Source organism: Xenopus laevis, chromosome 1S, assembly GCF_017654675.1.
Source record: "Xenopus laevis strain J_2021 chromosome 1S, Xenopus_laevis_v10.1, whole genome shotgun sequence".
NCBI lineage: Eukaryota > Metazoa > Chordata > Amphibia > Anura > Pipidae > Xenopus > Xenopus laevis.
In genome coordinates this window covers 156,459,223-156,476,594 of record NC_054372.1, presented here as the reverse complement: position 1 = coordinate 156,476,594, position 17,372 = coordinate 156,459,223, and the positions used below count along the sequence as shown (strand labels likewise).

The 17,372-nt window shown below is 37.7% G+C and overlaps 1 protein-coding gene across 1 annotated transcript; it reads left to right on the top strand.

The window, feature by feature from the left end:
* Nucleotides 1-795: 795 nt before the first annotated feature.
* On the top strand, nt 796-17,030 carry gramd2b.S (GRAM domain containing 2B S homeolog). Its single transcript, NM_001112829.1, is given in 14 exon segments — nt 796-925; nt 3,301-3,405; nt 3,699-3,780; nt 4,151-4,220; nt 4,828-4,931; nt 5,287-5,382; nt 5,465-5,536; nt 7,079-7,162; nt 7,756-7,867; nt 9,140-9,250; nt 9,332-9,410; nt 10,586-10,690; nt 12,053-12,143; nt 15,442-17,030. Coding segments are annotated over 12 exon segments (1,014 nt in total). The 5' UTR covers nt 796-925; nt 3,301-3,405; nt 3,699-3,732; the 3' UTR covers nt 15,484-17,030.
* Nucleotides 17,031-17,372: the final 342 nt, after the last annotated feature.

Here is a 17,372-nt window from a genome sequence, read left to right as displayed (position 1 = left end):
CTTGCAACATTGATGAATTACATTTTTTAAGGCCACACTGTCAGGTTAAATTCCTGCCCCCCCCCCTGCCGCCACACCCTTTAACAAAATGAACTTTGGTATAAAAAAAAATATATACACCTGGTAATACTGTGCTATGTATCTTTTTACACCGCTTTTTTATAGGCCTTATATGTAAAGAGCAAGCAATGGCAAACTAGCTGGAGAAGATGCTAGGCACAGTACTTTTCATCCACTTATCATCCACAGTACTTATCCTGTTTCCAGAGTGCTGAATAAATTGTATTTTCTAACTGAACTTCTATTGTACAGCAATTCAGTATATATTGCCCCCCCTTTTTTTAATGTGTTATTAAAAATAATAAAGTAACCGATCCGTATTCGCCATTTTAAGCACAACTTTGGATAAGATGTCTATTTTCTATACATGTCCATTCCTTTCTGCAAATAGCAGTCAATGTGACAAGTGCTGTACTAGTAGCACTGCAGGCTCTGATGTCCTTATTTTATGGGACATTGTATTCCCCAGCGAACCCAATGGGTGATGCCGATCACATGATCTCCAGTGTAATGGCCCATGCAGTGGGCTGCTGTGCTACTAACTGCATTTTTGTAGTGTGAGTAGAAAACACGTGAGGCAGTAGACAAGGTGTTGGGAAAATAGTGAGTCATACCCCTGTATAGAGAGACTTCCTCTTGTGTCCCTTGTGAGGATAAAGCAGACAGACTTTGTTCATTTGACAGCAGCTAGTATATAGACAGCAGTGAAGGTAAGACTGACTGCCTCTGCCTCTTCTCAACATTTCAATGTGTTCTGCTGGTGTGCATTCTGCCTGCACAACTTGGACAAGAATTGGTTTTATGTGCTTTTAAGTACATTGAACATGACTATTTCCTGATCTTTGAGGTTTAAGGTATCTTTAAGGTTGTAAACTATTGGATTTGTATGAGAGGTTCGGCTATGCTTTTTGCTGATCTGATGCTTTTACCGATGCATAAATTGTGCTTGCTGATGGATTATCCTGCAATTGCCTTTTTTTTGGTATGTTTATTTTGGTAGGCTTTTCTAGCAGTACCTGGGAGAAACGGATTAAGGACTTAAATTATGAACTGGAACTTATGAATCTGGAACCTATGAATTTTTACTGTGATTACTATTTTACTTTCACAAAATTTTGGTATATGTGTTTTACCAGCGGTAAGAAAAGTATACTCCCTATAGCAGTGGCTTATTCCAATTCATTCAGTGAATGATTACACATGGTGGGTGTGATTATGTCTATTTAATTGAAAGGTGGGATACTCTGTGGATAACGCTTGAAAAAGGGCTTTGCCTAAAACATGTTGTGTTAATAAATGTTTTGCAGTTAATCTGCTAGTGCTTTCTTCTTTGATCTGTATGTTGTTGTCTAGAGAAAATGTATAGATAGAATAGGTCTCGCTGCCTGGGCATTTTACTACTGAGTAGTTGCAGCATTGACTGTGGAATAAAAGCATATTGCACTTACGGGGGTTATTTATTAAAGTCCGAATGTTAAAAACTCGAAAAAATAAAATTTCTACTATAAAATCCGAATTTTTAGTGTGGGGAAAAAAAGCTAATTTTTCAAGCTTTATTATACCCCGAGGATGCAAAAAGTCAAATTCCAAAAATATTCCATCTTCAACCTGTCAAGGTCCTGTAGAAGTCAATAGAGGTCCTATTTGCAATTTGAAGATATTATTGTCTGCGCTGGGTTTCGTACGATAATCCGAACATTTTGGGCTTTTCTGCCGATTCACTAAAAATTCTCACTTTTTTGGGTGTCAAATCTGAAAAAAATTGGGATTTTTCATGCGAAATCTAATATTGCGGGTTTTTTTATTATTATTATTATTAATAAATAAGGGTAAATCAATTCAGATTTTTATTCGGAAATAATCCCCATTTATATGTTTGTTGCTAGGATTACTTTGTTTAATTCTTCTTAAAAAGTCAGACTTGAAATGCCTGTTTAAATAGAAGCCATTTAAATAATACTGCAATCATGGCTTTAAAATGGTTTTAACAAATCATTGTTTTTAGTGCAGAAGTAAAATATATTTCCAAGAGCCAGAAATGTTTGATATATTAGAGGGGGGGTTGTACTGATGGATGCTCGAAGTGTAATTTGATGAAGGGCAGTTATTTACAGAATTGGGGTTAGCTGTAATCTAAACTACCATTAAGGTTTGTATCAAACTTACACTTCCATTAGCTGACTTTATAGAAAACCAACAGTAGGTAGAAGTGCTGTGAATAAAATAAAAAAAAGCATTGTTTAATTTTGCTGTTTACATGAATGCAATCGGCACCTTATGATGCCTTGTATGTACAACATGGTGTCTGACTTGTTATACTTGTGGTGTCGGTTATATCACCGTTTTCATCTTCCATCGCATGTTTTTTGTTTGTTTTTTTTTTATTCCCACCTGTTGGCTCTAATTATAAGGAAGTTTGCATTTGAAGTTTCCCTGTCTAAGAATTGTATCTGTTGCTTCTACAACCATGCACAATGACAAACTGGTTTATGTTTTAAAAAATCCATCAAAATCAAATCCTTTCTATAAATATCTGTACCCTAAAATGCTGATACATATTTGCCTTCATAGCAAATATGTGACTGTCCGGATCACTTCTGGGATACAGTTATCCATAAGGACATGTTATTTCATCACTATACCTCACACTTGCACATTTCTTATTTAAACTATGTTAGTAGTCATTGTGTAAGCACTTGACATCTCCTCCTGACCTCATTGTTTCTTTCTACTCCTCCTCTTTCTCTTCTGTTCTTCTTGTTCTGTTCCTCATGCTTGATATTGCTATTGGCTGGCTGGTATGAGACCATGAAGCCTATAATGTGACCATTGATGTCAAGGTTTTTTTACTATAATGATATATTTTATACACGCCATTTATGGACTTGTTTATTAGTGACCTGTCTAATGCTTTCTTTCTGTAGTTACTCCTGTAATTTATAAAACGTTTATAAGAAAATATACCTGTACAAGCAACACGAGTATCACAGACCGTTGGAATCCTCTGCATAAAGCTACTTGTTTTTTTTTGTTGTTGTTTTGCTTAGTAGGTGGCATTTAACTTCAGTGAAGTTCAGGATCACATTCCAGTTTTGAATTGCAATTAGGATTAGCTGGCAGTTAAGGAGAAAGAGACCATATTAATGTAAACTGATGGCTCTAAACAATTCAAAAGGAAATGATTGTAAATTAAATTCATATGTCCTATTATATTCACTTTTTTATTTCTTCTCTTGACAGCTCTGAGACAGAGAATGGGACAGATGAAAGGAAAATTGGTAAATCACCATGCACTCCACAGATTCGGATAAATGATGACAGCAAAGGAAAGCTACCTATTTCAGGGTAACTAAATTAGTTTATTTTTTATTATAACTGTGCACCTGTGCCACATGGCAAGATAAAAGCAGATAAGGAGAGCTCTGAACCAACTGACTCTGCAATAAATGGCTGATCTAATTGCATCCTTTGATAAGGGACACTCGAGAAGGGGATCTTTACATTTTCCATGGCATTTGCTGTGGTATGACCAGCAACACCTGTAGGGGATTCCCTGCAACAGAAACACCCAGTGTTGTGTATTATCTGCTGACTGTTTGTCATAGTTAACGCTATTTTAAAAACATTGCCCTTTAAAGGTCCAGAATCTGCGAATCTGAGCTAGTTTTCGACATGAAGCAGGAACTGAAGCGTGAAAGAAAGAAAACCACGTCTGGGCAGGTAAGACAAATTGTTGCCATTCTTTTCTCAAAAAAATGAGTATACTAGGACATAATCTTGATTTAAAAATATTTTACAGAAAGGGGGTGTTACATGGCATTTCAGAAATTCCACACTCCCTGTTTTTCAACAAATAGTTAAACCATGTCATTTCTATTCATCTTTAATTGTAACAACACTATAAATGCAAAATTGACAATATCCAAACAAGCAAGAAGCTTACCTTTGCCTCAAAGCTTTCGTGAGAAGCCAGAGATTACATACCATGCATGGTAGCAATGATTGAATAGATGCTGTTCTTTCCCCGCCTATGCCTTTGTTTAATGCCTTGCATTCCTGATTTGTCCACTCATTACACCTTTGTCTTTAGTTTTCAAAGTCAAACGCACAGTTCCACAAGCTGTTTAAGGATGTCCTCAAGGAGGAGCTGCTTATTGAAAGTAAGTTGGATCACCAGATATGGGTAAAAGTTGTTTTACACCTCTTGATGTTCATTGTTAATTAATATAATATGGTAGAGGTGAAAATATTGAAGGAAAATGAGTCCCTTTAAGGTTGCCATGTTTTGGCGGTCAGTAATACTGCATAGACCATGACATCCAGGGGACACTGTAGGACAAGTAAAATGCATTACAACAGACTTTCCTTCTAGAGATGGGGACAAATACCTTTATATTTTGAGGCAGGGTTTTGACCTGGGAAATCTTTGTTTGAAAAAAAAAAAAAGCACAATTGCTGGGTTGTTACTGATATCTTGTGTAGGCTTGGGCAAATTTGACCCATTTTGTTTTGCCAAAAATTCACCGCCGGTGAAATGTCGCAGATGCCCATTAACGTCTGTGGGCGTCAACATTTTTTTTTTTTTTGGAGCACAACGCCATATAAGTCTATGGATGTCATTTCCGTGGCGAAACAAGGGGAAAAAATTCACCCTGTGGCCTTGTGTCACCTGTGGTAGGTGACACCAGTAGTTATTAGTATTATATTGGTATTTCTTTTCCAAATCTGAATATTTCTTTTCGCTGATTTTATGTTCCCACCTCTCAGGTTTTACCTGTGCTTTACAAAAGGACCTTTTATACCAAGGCAAATTATACATTTCGGCAAACTGGGTTTGTTTCCATTCAAAGGTTTTCGGAAAGGATACAAAGGTTGGTAAAATGTTTGCAATCTATATGATGTATTCATATATATGCGTGTGTGTATGTTTTTTAAGTCCTGTCTGGCGCACTCGCAACCAATGCCACAACTGCCTGGTTCCTGGTAAATATTACCATACATACATATCAAAAACCGCACTCCAATGGCTTTATAGTGCAAAAAAAGTTTGTGTTTATTTCAACGTTTCAGCGCCACCACTCATATAATTATGAGATTTTTTTTTTTTCTAGAAACAATAGCATTATTTATTACCCACATTTAGTGCCTTTTCAACAGTGAAAGTGATGATTGAGGCTTAGGTTTTTACGCCTGATTACCTGTGCCATATGTGCTTCTACTTTACAGATTGTCATTCCTGTGCTCACCATAGTTCATATCAAGAAAACAAAAACTGCCCTTCTTGTGCCCAATGCATTAGTTGTCTCTACAATCACAGAAAGGGTAAGTTGGCTTTATTTCAGCATTGTCTTTAGTGACTTTGTAGTTGCCATTTAACTAACTGAGATTATTTCTCTTTCTGCAGTTTATATTTGTCTCTTTGTTATCACGAGATACAACATACAAGTTATTAAAATCTATCTGTGGCCATTTAGAGGTTGGTATGAAGAGATTTTTTTACTATTTATGTATAATATTACACAATCATGCTGGTTTTGCTTTGGTTTTTTTGTTTGTTTTTTTTGCTCACTACAGTTTTAAAAAGCAATTAGGATGTTGGTGTGTGTTATTGGCCAAGAATGTCTTTTATTGATCATCCTTCTGTTTACGACATGTGCTGCTCTGACACCCAAACCAGTGGTTGGTTGATAGGACCCCATTCAGTGGCGTAACTACCATGGACCAGGCCCCCCTGCTAGAAAAAAACTTTGGATGGCCCAGGCCTGGAATGCAGAGTTCTCATTTGGCACCTCCCTTCCCCTCACTGCCAGCTGCCTGCACTCCCAACCGCTTGTTTGTGATGGCAGGCAGTAAAAATTAGGAGACAGGGTCAAGTGAAGAAAATGCCATAACTGCAAACCACATTGCTTGGCCCACCCTTCGTGGGGTCTTTTGTATAGTAGTTACACCAGTGACTCTAGTATCTGGTTTAAATTTCTAAGCAACTGAAATTACATAGATACGCTATATAGTTTGGAAAATAAGGTTTGATGTATATTTTAACAAAACCATTTAGAATATGCTTATAAAGTTTTGTGGGTACACTTAACCAAAGTATTAAATATTAATGATATATCTGTTGGTGCATATAGTCTAAACATTTTATTATTTAATTGTGCCATTTAGGCCATATATAATTAGATACTGTATGCAGGGCAGCAGGGGGGGACAAGGAGGAGAGTTGTAGGGGGCCCCAAGGGTAAGAGGGGCCCGGCCACGCCGCACTTACTTGATTAGTCGGGCCCCCTATCTTTCTGAGAGCTGCTAACTTTGGGAAAGCATGGACGTTTAAGGGGCCCTGGCCACCAATTTTCTCACAATGTGGGTGGGGGGGCCCTGGCCACCAATTTTGGCCACCAATTTTTTTTCTCATGTGGGGTCCTAACTACCAATATTTTTTAATGGGGGGGGGCCCTGGCCACAAATGTTTTTTTATGGGGGGCCCTGAACACCAATATCTTTTTATTTTTTATTAATGTGGGAACCCTACCCACCAATATTTTTTTTGTTTTTTTACTGTGTGGTGGGGGGCGGACCTGTAGGTGGGGCTTGCGGTGGGTGCAGCCCAGGGGGCCCAGGAAATTTTGTTGTATGGGGCCCTGCAATTTCTGATGGTGGTTCTGTGACAAAGGCACATCCTATAGAGAACTAAACGTGTACGTTCTAGTGTAAAGGTGGCCATAGATGTAGAGATCTGCTCGTTTGGCAATGTTGCCAAATGAGTGGATCTCTCCCTGATATGCCCAAATTGAAGTGGGTGATATCTGGCTGATCCAATCCTGGGCCCTAGGGCCCAACTATCATATCATAATGAATCTGATATGGCTTTCGGCCAGACCTCGGTCGGGGAAGGCCGTCAGATGGCAATAAGCTGCCAACTTGATCTGTCTGCAGCTTTTATCGGCCCTTAAGGATATCTGTAACAGTACATTTTGCTCTTTTTGCATAGTTTGATTTACTTTTACTTATTTCTTCTAAGCTGGGTGTAAGCATTGGAAACAGTCCAAGTCCTTCTCCCATTGAGCAAAGTTACAGAACTGACAGGCCCAACTCATTTCCCATTGTAAGTAAAAGTTTTGTTTTTGTTTGTTTTTTTTGGTTACGGTGATCTGTTAACTGTGGGAAAAAAATCCATATTTTAAAATCAGTGTGGGAAGACTGTAAATTGAGAGGTCATTTACTTGTATTATAATCAGTAGCTGAATGTACAGGTATGGGGTCTATTATACAAAAATCTTGGCGTTGTATATTACATGAGACCATGTACTGTTATAATTCATATAAACCAGCTGTGCAGTAATGACAGAAATTGAAAAAAAGGCTATTTGGCACAGGTTAAATAGTGGATAACATTATGTTCTACAGAGCTTATCTGCTGTGTAACCTGAGCATTTTCTCCTTTAAATGGCTGCCCCATTGCTACACAGCAGCTTATTTATTTAAACAATAGTAGTGTTACTGAAGCAAACAGCTTTACCAGTGCAAGGCAACACTGCATTATATTTTTTTTACTTTAAAATACTTTTATTTTGATATTACTGTTCCTTTAACTCCTACATATTTAATGGCTAGTGCTAAAAAATATTTTTTTGTATCAGACTGGCTGGGGATGAGGAGGACATTTAATTAATATTACATTTACATGTACATTTTTAGGATTTTAATGTAGACTTGTCAGAACTAGATGGCTTGGTGCGACAAAGGAGAAATGATATTGAAGAGTGCAGCAGTACTGGTTCCCAGAGTGCAGAGTCAGAAAACTCACAAGGTTGGTATTTTACTATTTATGGGTGTATATAACTTTACTATGTAGAAGCTGTTAGATAACACATTTATATATTTGAGTGCTGTAAACTTACAAATATAGATAGATAAGTTCAAGCGCATTCTAATTCCACAATAAAAGGGTTGCTTGATCATGTATGCAGTCATCTGAAAAAGTTTGGGAATCTCTCTTAATTCTTTGGAGTTTTGTTTATCATTGGCTGAGCTTTCAAAGTAGCAACTTCCTTTTAATATATAACATGACTTATGGAAACAGTAGTATTTCAGCAGTGACATAAAGTTTATTGGATTAACAGAAAATATACAATATGCATCATAACAAAACTAGACGTGTATAAATTTGGGCACCCAAACAGAGATATTACATAAATACTTAGTTGAGCCTCATTTTGCAAATGTAACAGCCTCTAGAAGCCTCCTATAGCCTTTTATGAGTGTCTGGATTCTGGATGTCGGTATTTTTGACCATTCGTCCATACAAAATCTCTCCAGTTCAGTTAAATTTGATGGCTGCCGAGCATGGACAGCCTGCTTCAAATCATCCCATCGATTTTCAATGATATTCAAGTCGGGGGAACTGTGAAGGCCATTCCAGAATATTGTACTTCTCCCTCTGCATAAATGCCTTTGTAGATTTGGAAGTGTGTTTAGGGTAATTGTCTTGTTGGAATATCCAACCCCCGTGTAACTTCAACTTTGTGACTGATGCTTGAACATTAGCCTGAAGAATTTGTTGATATTGGGTTGAATTCATCCGACCCTCGACTTTAACAAGAGCCCCAGTCCCTGAAATGTGAACTGTGACTGTGTTTGTGGCGTGAGTGCAGAATAGGCTTCTTTCTCATCACCCTGCCATACAGATGTTCTTTGGTGCAACTTGCTCTGAATTGTAGAACGATGTACAGATACACCATCTGCAGTAAGATGTTCATGCAGGTCTTTGGAGGTGATCTTTGGGTTGTCTGTTACGATTCTCACAATCCTCTGCATATGCTGCTCCTGTATTTTTCTTGGCCTGCCAGACCTGGCTTTTACAGCAGCTCTGCCTGTGGCCTTCCATTTACTGATTACATTCCTTACAGTTGAAACTGACAGTTTAAACCTCTGAGCTTTTTGTAGCCTTCCCCTAAACCATGATACTGAGCAATCTTTGTTTTTAGATATTTTGAGAGTTGCTTTGAGGATCCGATGCTGTCACTCTTCAGAGGAGAGTCAAACAGAAGCACAAATTTTTTTTTTTTTGCTCTTTTCCTAGAATTCAGTCGATCTCAGAATATACCAAAATCCCAGCAAGCACTAAACCAGGGTGATGTGTTCGCAATGCGAACGCAAGAGAGAATCGACATAACTGAACAACATAGGAAAGGTATGTATAATTATGGGTTTCCAGAGGTAGACAAAGCACATTTCCAAGTTTACGGAAATTAACCATACTTTGTTTAAACAGGTCCTTGGCAGTTGTTGGCATGTCTGAATATCTGGAAGATGTTGTCAATGAATGCACTGCTATTTATCTATGCAGTTATGTAAGTGTTTGAACATAAAATTCACTTTACTGCCAACTCCTGATTTTTCCGTTCAAGAACATCGCATTTTATTGGTGTGGTTTATTAGTCCAAATTGTAAATGACATCATCATTTATGCACTGCTTTTTTAACCATAAACTTTAGTAGATATTTTTAATACTTTTATCAAGCCCTTAGACTGACTTTTTTTATAAAATTGGTTTTACATAGCTGGATGTTGGTGCATAAACGATCACTGTCACACAATGTATTGTTTTCAAATTCCTTTTTTTCAGTTGTGCATTTTTTTTTTTTTTTTTTCAAATATTCTCAAGTTTATTTCACAGCTGGAGCTTTTTAAGTCTGGTAACCAGCTGTCTAATTCATTACATTATGGGCATTATTTGCTCCGTCTTCCTCATAAACAGGAAGCATACCCAAGTTAAAATCTTTGCAGAATGGAAGCAAATGTAATCCTTACCAACTGTCCAATATACATTAAACATTTTTTAAATTTGTTTGGGTCTGGAATGAAAGCTATTTGTACATCTAGCTGCTATTTAAATCCATACCTGTGCTTTTCTATTCCCTGCACTGCTGGTCATGACTACAATATCCCAGTAGTCAATTGTCCTCAATCAAAGATTATATTTCCACTATGCCTAGCTTATACCTGAGATGTAATAATCAGATAACATGCAAAGCATAGTGGAAACAGGAGGCTTGACTGTAGGGAGCAAACTACTGCAATATTGTTTAGTGTGTGTGTGTGTGTTTGTATATAATATTCAGGGCCACCAGTGGAAAGAATATCAAGGACAAGACTTTGTAAAAGGGTGCCTATTATCCAAAAATTGATTTCCCCATGGGGTTCTGGGTTAATAGACAAAGCACTGTAGTTGGGGGGGGGGAGAATAGTTGTGTTTCGCCTTCAAAAAAATGCCACGCTGAGTGTTAAGTCACCTGCACCAGGAGTGAGTTCCAACTAAGGATCGGAAGGATACAAACGTTGTTTACAAGCTGTGATCTGTGTAAAAGGGGGGTGTCATTAAACTTTATTTGTTTTATATAAGAATTTAGTGTCAAGTGAATATGTATATACAGTAAATGTGTGTATGTATACAAACTATAATCAGATCAATGCTTCAAGTTAATTTCCTTTTTTTTTTTTTTTTTTTTTTTTTGTATCCTTTAGTGTGTGCCTTCTCCTTTTCTCAACTTTATATATGCATTCAAGAATTGAACATTTGGAAGAGAGGCTGTCTTTAAGGGGCTCCATTAAAGATTCTCAATTAAATCGGTAAGCATTTGTGGTTTTGCATGTGTCAGAGGGGCTAAATTGCAACAAAACAATTACCTGTCTTTGATCTGCCCATTACACAGGGGCGATTCTGGGGCTGCTGCTGCCTGAGGCTCCGCGCTTTTTAAATCCATGTTGGAGCGGGTCAAAAGGGGAAGCATCTCTAGTACAATAAGCACAACAGCACTCTCTGTACTAGCGAAGCCGAATTTCTGGGTTAAAACCCGGAAATTTGTCGAAGCGGCTTTTTTTAACTGTCCGCTCACTGCTGCCTGAAGTAAGGTTCTGACCTTGCCTCATGGCAGGAGCGGCCCTGCTACTACAAATTAGAAAATTACAGCAAAGATCTGATTGGTTGCTTTTAATGACTTCACTGATGCAGTGCTTTTCTAGCAAATTAATCTTTGTCTTTTGTGCACGCAGTGTTGCCCTTGTTTTGCATAAGGATTATTGTACAGAGCAAGTTTAGTATCTGACTCTTGTATCTGCCTAGAAACCAGTTGAAGTATAATATAATATATACGTATTATGGGACAAGTAGCCTGCTATGCTCACATAGAGAACTTTGCAATATGTTATTAATAATATCCAGTGTAGTTATTATATTCCATGCCTGTATTTTGATCATATTATTTGTATTATGGATGCGGTGTCAACATCTCTACTGAGTAAGAGAACTAAAACATTGTATTTTTTGTGCCTACAAACAATTCAGGTGCATATACTCCCTGTATGGTTTGCATAGTCTTCAAGTCAAATAAGAACAGAGTTTGCTATGCTTCTTATCACTTATTGCAGCCATTCAACATGGTAGTGTTTACTGGTGACCTGCTGAACTTAAAAGCAAGCATCTTATTGGTTGCTCTGCGTTACTGTTCCTAGGCAAACTTTGTGCCTTATATTAAAACATGGGGATTAGCGGCATGGCCTTACTTAAAATTTTTTAAAAGGGAATGTTTGTGATACCTAGGCTGGGGTGACTTGTGTGATATTAGAGGTTCTGTAAGTCTAGATATGTATAATCAAATCTGAACACACACACAGAATCGTATATATCGAATATGAACACACACACATATTCGTAGTTAGTGTGTGGTGAAAAATATTCTTATTATTGGTGTCCACTTTCCTGCAGTGTTTGGCACCAACTATTTCCAGAGCTGTAAAACTAAACCATTTCCAGAAAATAGATTTTAATTTTCCTACAATATTGTTTAAACTTCTATAAATGCCTGCTTAGTTATGTGTGTGTGTGTTCAGATTTGATTATACATACATGAATTTTCAGTGTAACCACACAGCCCATGCATCATACAGAGCAGTGGATGATGGGAAGTAATTGTTGTTTTTGTTTCTTTATAGATGGTCTGTAGAAAAAGCTGTGGAAGGCTGGCCTATCAATGTTAATGCCATATGTGGTGCATTAACAGACAATCTGGAAAAACTAGACAAGGTAGTGTATCTTATGTCCAGAACAACTATTCTGTACACGTTATACCAGCTCTATATGGTTGCTCATAATTATATCATTGTACACTATGGCAATGGTTTCACCAAAACATTTCATTGTGGGTTCTTCCTTTTCATTTTTCATGTTCTGTGTCCATGCCGTATTGTTAGAGCAATGCTAATTTTGTGTCGCTTTTTTATATAATGTTACCTTATTTTGCTGTATAAAGATTTCAGCACTTTTTTTTTTTTATAACAATGTATGCAAGGTTGGCTGTCCTGGGTTACTAGACCTGGTTATTTCTGTACCCCCTAGTGTTTTTTTCTACAGTTGAGCGTTCCATTTGTGTTTGACATGCAGTTCTCTGCTTCACTCTCTTACTTGTGTGGCTTCTAAATTTAAATATAGTGTTTTAGCTCCAATTATTTTAATTTGCATTAGCATTATCATTGCCTTTCAAAGAAAAACTAGACAAGGTAGTGTATCTATGTCCAGAACCACTATTCTGTACACGCTATCCAGCTTTGTATAGTTGCTCAGAATCATGCAGTGAAAATATTCAACTATTTGGGTTGCCACCATTTGTAGGCCAGATATCTATCCGACAGGTTTGAAAATCCCATTGGGCTGAGGACCACATCGATGTGGTCTTCTCTCAATGGAAAGAGGGCTTTGCCAAATGTGCTGACCCTTGTATGTATTGCCAGTTTAGAGTAATGGCACGCTGGGCACTTTTTTTTTTTTTTTTTAAAGTTGCCAGAAAAAGCAGTACCAAAGCTCCAAAAACCAGCCCCTATACTTCAAATCCTTGAAAATGTCTTAAAAAACACTTCATCCATAATGAGACACAATATACGATGTGGTGTTTTAAGTCAAATGGCCTGCTGGTTTTTAGCAATGTTTTTCTGTTTTTATTTTAAATGGTTAAGGGGGTGCCTCACACATGCCAATACTGTATGGTATGAATATTATTTTCATACCATCTTCCGTTTTTCCATTGTAGAAATACTGAATTACTGCTGGAATACATAATTAGAGAGAATAAAATTCCCCTCCCCTGTGAGCCCTCCTGACTTGAATGGATTCTATTCTCAAGCTAGTCTTGGTCATTAGTGTTCTGGCCTTGAGGGCAGAGCCACCCGGTTGGCTGTTAGAGCAATCGCTCCACAGAAGGATTACTCTATACTCTCCCACCTGTAACATCCTTTTTTTAGGGTTATTATTCTTTGTGAATTCAGAATCCATGAAGCTTGTCCAATAAACTGTCTTTTACCTTGTGATCTCCAGTTCCTGAAATTCCACAACAATAATTTGCTTCAGAGATTCCCAGAGTTTAAATATTGGGCAAATTGTGTTTTAAGCCACAGGTTATATGTATTTTGTGGCTAGTCCAGACATACTGGTGGATAAATGTCATCTATGGACATAGTGTGGCTCAGTTATCAAAACTGGGCACATTTGCCAACAGGCAGTTACCCATAGTGATTAGCTTTTTTAAAGTCAACTGCAAGTAGAAAAATGAATGCAACAATCTGGTTGCCATGGGTAAATTTTCCTATTGTTGATAAATGACACCCATTGTGTGTGTGAGCTCCAATCTATCCCCCCGTATGTAATTTAAGGCACTATGTTTGCCCCGGAGCTGTAACCTATAGCAAGCAATAAGATGTTTTCATTTAAACAGGTGACAGTAAATACTACCCACTAATTGATTGCTATGGGTTACTGCCCCTGGGCAAATTTAGTGCCTTTTATTACATAACCCCATTGTTGTCTTACCCCTGTACATTAGTGCCATTTAGTGTAATGTAAAAACTACAAGGTTAATCCAGATTAAAGGAACAGTTGAGTGTAAAATAAAAACTGGGTAAATAGGCTGTGCAACATAAACAAAATTTTAATATAGTTAGGCAAAAATGTAATGTATAAAGGCTGGAGTGACTGGATGTGTAACAGAACAGAGCACAATTTCCTGCTTTTCAGCTCTCTAAAGGTGGCCATACACAGGCCGATAAAAGCTGCAGACAGACCGAGTCCCGACGGGCTTCCCTGATCGAGATCTGGCCGAATGTCGGCCAGATCTCGATCGGATGGAATTAAAAATCCCGTCGGATCGCGGCCGCATCTGTTCGCTAGGATCCGATCGTTGGGCCCTAGGGCCCACGATCAGATCAGCCCGATATTGCCCACCTCAAGGTGGGCATATCGGAGGGAGATTCGCTCGTTTGGCGACATCGCCAAACGAGCGGATCTATCCATGTATGGCCACCTTAACTCTGAGTTAGTCAACAACTTGAAGGGGGGCCACATGGGACATAACTGTTCAGTGAGTATGCAATTGATCCTCAGCATTCAGCTCAGATTCAAAAGCAACAGTTAACCTCAAGTCACTACTACTACTACTACTACTGAAGTACTGGTTTAGCTATTATGTTAGACATCCAGTCACTCCAGGCTTTATACATTACATTTTTGGCTAACTAACTGCATTAGGCTTTGCAAAATAAAAAATGTTTTTTTTTTCACTGAACAATTCCTTTATGAAGCCCAAAGCAGCCGATAAGCAGGTTACACTTACTGGCCTGCTATTTAAAGGCAAACATCTAAGTGTTTGCTGTGAGTTACAAGACATGGAGCAATCTTTGTGTTTACCCGATTTGCACATCCATGTGTTTTCCTTATTTGTAATATTTTTATCTGCTCTGATCCACCCAGCAGCCATCTTTTTATGTGTAGCTGCTCGCTCATGTTTCTCAGGCACAAGCATATCAATTAATATTCTATGGCAATATTGTTAGGACCAACCCCCCAGGGCAAAATTAATTGTTTTTTAACTATCAAAGTTCAATAGGATTTATTTATTTATTCTGTCCTGTGAATTACCCAACCCTGTTTTTAAATCTGCTCTTTGACTGCTACAGAATAAATACGTCTCCTTTTTCCCTTGCCAAATCAAGCCGGAAAGTTAAACAAGATGTGATCTGGCAGATAAAAGAAACATTTCTATTTCTAGACAAAGCTAATGGTGGTGTCAGTAGAATGTTATTTTAGTATTCTGCAGCTATTTGTACAGTATTGTGCAATGCTGTTTCTAAATGGTATTGACTAGCTAGAGCAACATAGTTGTTATATTCTGTTATCCTACATGGACAAATGTAGGACACTTGGCACCGTATTTAATGTTTTTACAAATTGAATGTCTATTTGTCTAACTTGTGCTGAAGAATTAATAAGTCACTAGTATCTAGTCAGGTTTAACCTGAGCTGCCAATTTCTTCAAATGTTTTATGTTCCATTTTAGATCCAAAGGAATCTACAAAGACTCCTGGAAGATTCTGAATAACTTTAAAGATGGATGGACCTTAAGATAAAGTCAACATTGCACCCAGATGCCTTCAGATGAACCTCTGCTGGACAGGGGCCTTGCTACTGAATCTGTTCAGGAAGACGTAATCTCTATCTCAGGAAGATTTGTTCAGTAGATAAGACATGGGAAGAATTATATTTCAATTCACTGTGAAGTTAATGGACAAAATATTTTGCACATGGCTAATTAATAAGAAACACTGAATTTGTATGTGTTATTTATCTCCAACAGTTGACGTAAGCCAAAAATATTTAACTGCTATTTCAGTGGCCTTGTTTGTAATGTGAGAAATTACACAGCAAAGCTATAGTAGAACACGATATAAATATATTGGGCCCCATTCCACTGCTTATGTATGGTTTCTGTGACCACGTATTTTGCACACTAAATGGGGTGGTCACGTACACTATAACAATGGTTTCACCAAAACATTTCATTGTGGGTTCTTCCTTTTCATTTTTCATGTTCTGTGTCCATGCCGTACTGTTACAGCAATGCTAATTTTGTGTGGCTTTTTTATATAATGTGACTATATTTTGCAGGATAAAGATTTCAGCACTTTTCTTTTTATAACAATGTATGCAAGATTTTGCTCCAGTTATGGTAATCCATAGCAACCAATCCATTGGCTGTTCTGGGTTACTAGACCTGGTGTTATTTCTGTACCCCCTAGTGTTTTTTTCTACAGTTGAGCGTTTCTTTTGTGTTTGACATGCAGTTCCCTGCTTCACTCTACTTGTGTGGCTTCTAAATTTAAATATACTGTTTTAGCTCCAATTATTTTAATCCGCATTAGCATTATTGTTGCCTTTCTAAGATGAAATTGTATTGGAGTTTATTTTTTCATAAAACTGTCATTTATTGCTTAAAAAATGGGAGCAGGGCATTCTGTGTACATGGTGCTTAATTTCAAATGAGGTTTCAAGCACAGCAAAAAAAAAAAACAGGTTAAAGGAAAATGAAAGTGTTTTTATTCTTGGGGTGCTTGTATTTACTTACCTGACACTCTAGGTCGGTAGCAGAAAACTGCACTGGCCCAGGATTCACCACAGAGCAATCTTCTACCTGCTTTTTCTCTCTTCTCGCGGCTGCACATGCTCAGAAGAGCGGAAAGCAAAATGTAAAAGCCGGCTGTTTCATTCTACTGGGCATGTGTATTCCCCGGGAAATTTGAAAAGTGAAGAAGAGAATCACTAAGTGGTGCTAGCTGGCAGAACCCCGGGCCGGTGAGTAAATATAACCAATTGGGGGTGTCTTAAATTTTGGCCCCCCCAAGTAAAGGACATTTCTTCTCCTTTAAATAGTACCAAAGATAATTGTTAAAAGACCAAAAAAATGCATTATTTATTATGCCTTTTAAAGCAACATGTCCCATAGACCGATTTATATTGAGTGCCATAAGGCATTAATTGTGCTGTGCAGGAGCAATGTGGGTTCAGTATAAATGTTTTTCCAACTTTTTAACCATTTCTGTGAAATGTATGTCAGATTGCTACTTTGGTAAATAAACGTAAGTTATCCGAGATTTGTGACTTGTATTTAATCTGTGTTATAAATACCAAGATAGGGCTGCAATATTGTACAGGTATGTATATTAATGGGGACACATCGCATAACCCCTCCCCATCTTCTAGATAATAATAATACATATGCCTGATTTCAGTCTGGTTAATGTTAAAAACAGCCCCCTTATTGGTGCTTCCCATACTAGTTCTTGTCTAATAGAAACAGAAACAGGTGGATAGCCAATCAAAACACTCTGCATTCACACAAGCAAATATACTCAGTAGTTCCCTGTCAGGTCTGCCTTTGTGTTGATTGGAAATTCAAAATCTCAAAAAAAAAAAAAAATGTTTAAAATGGAA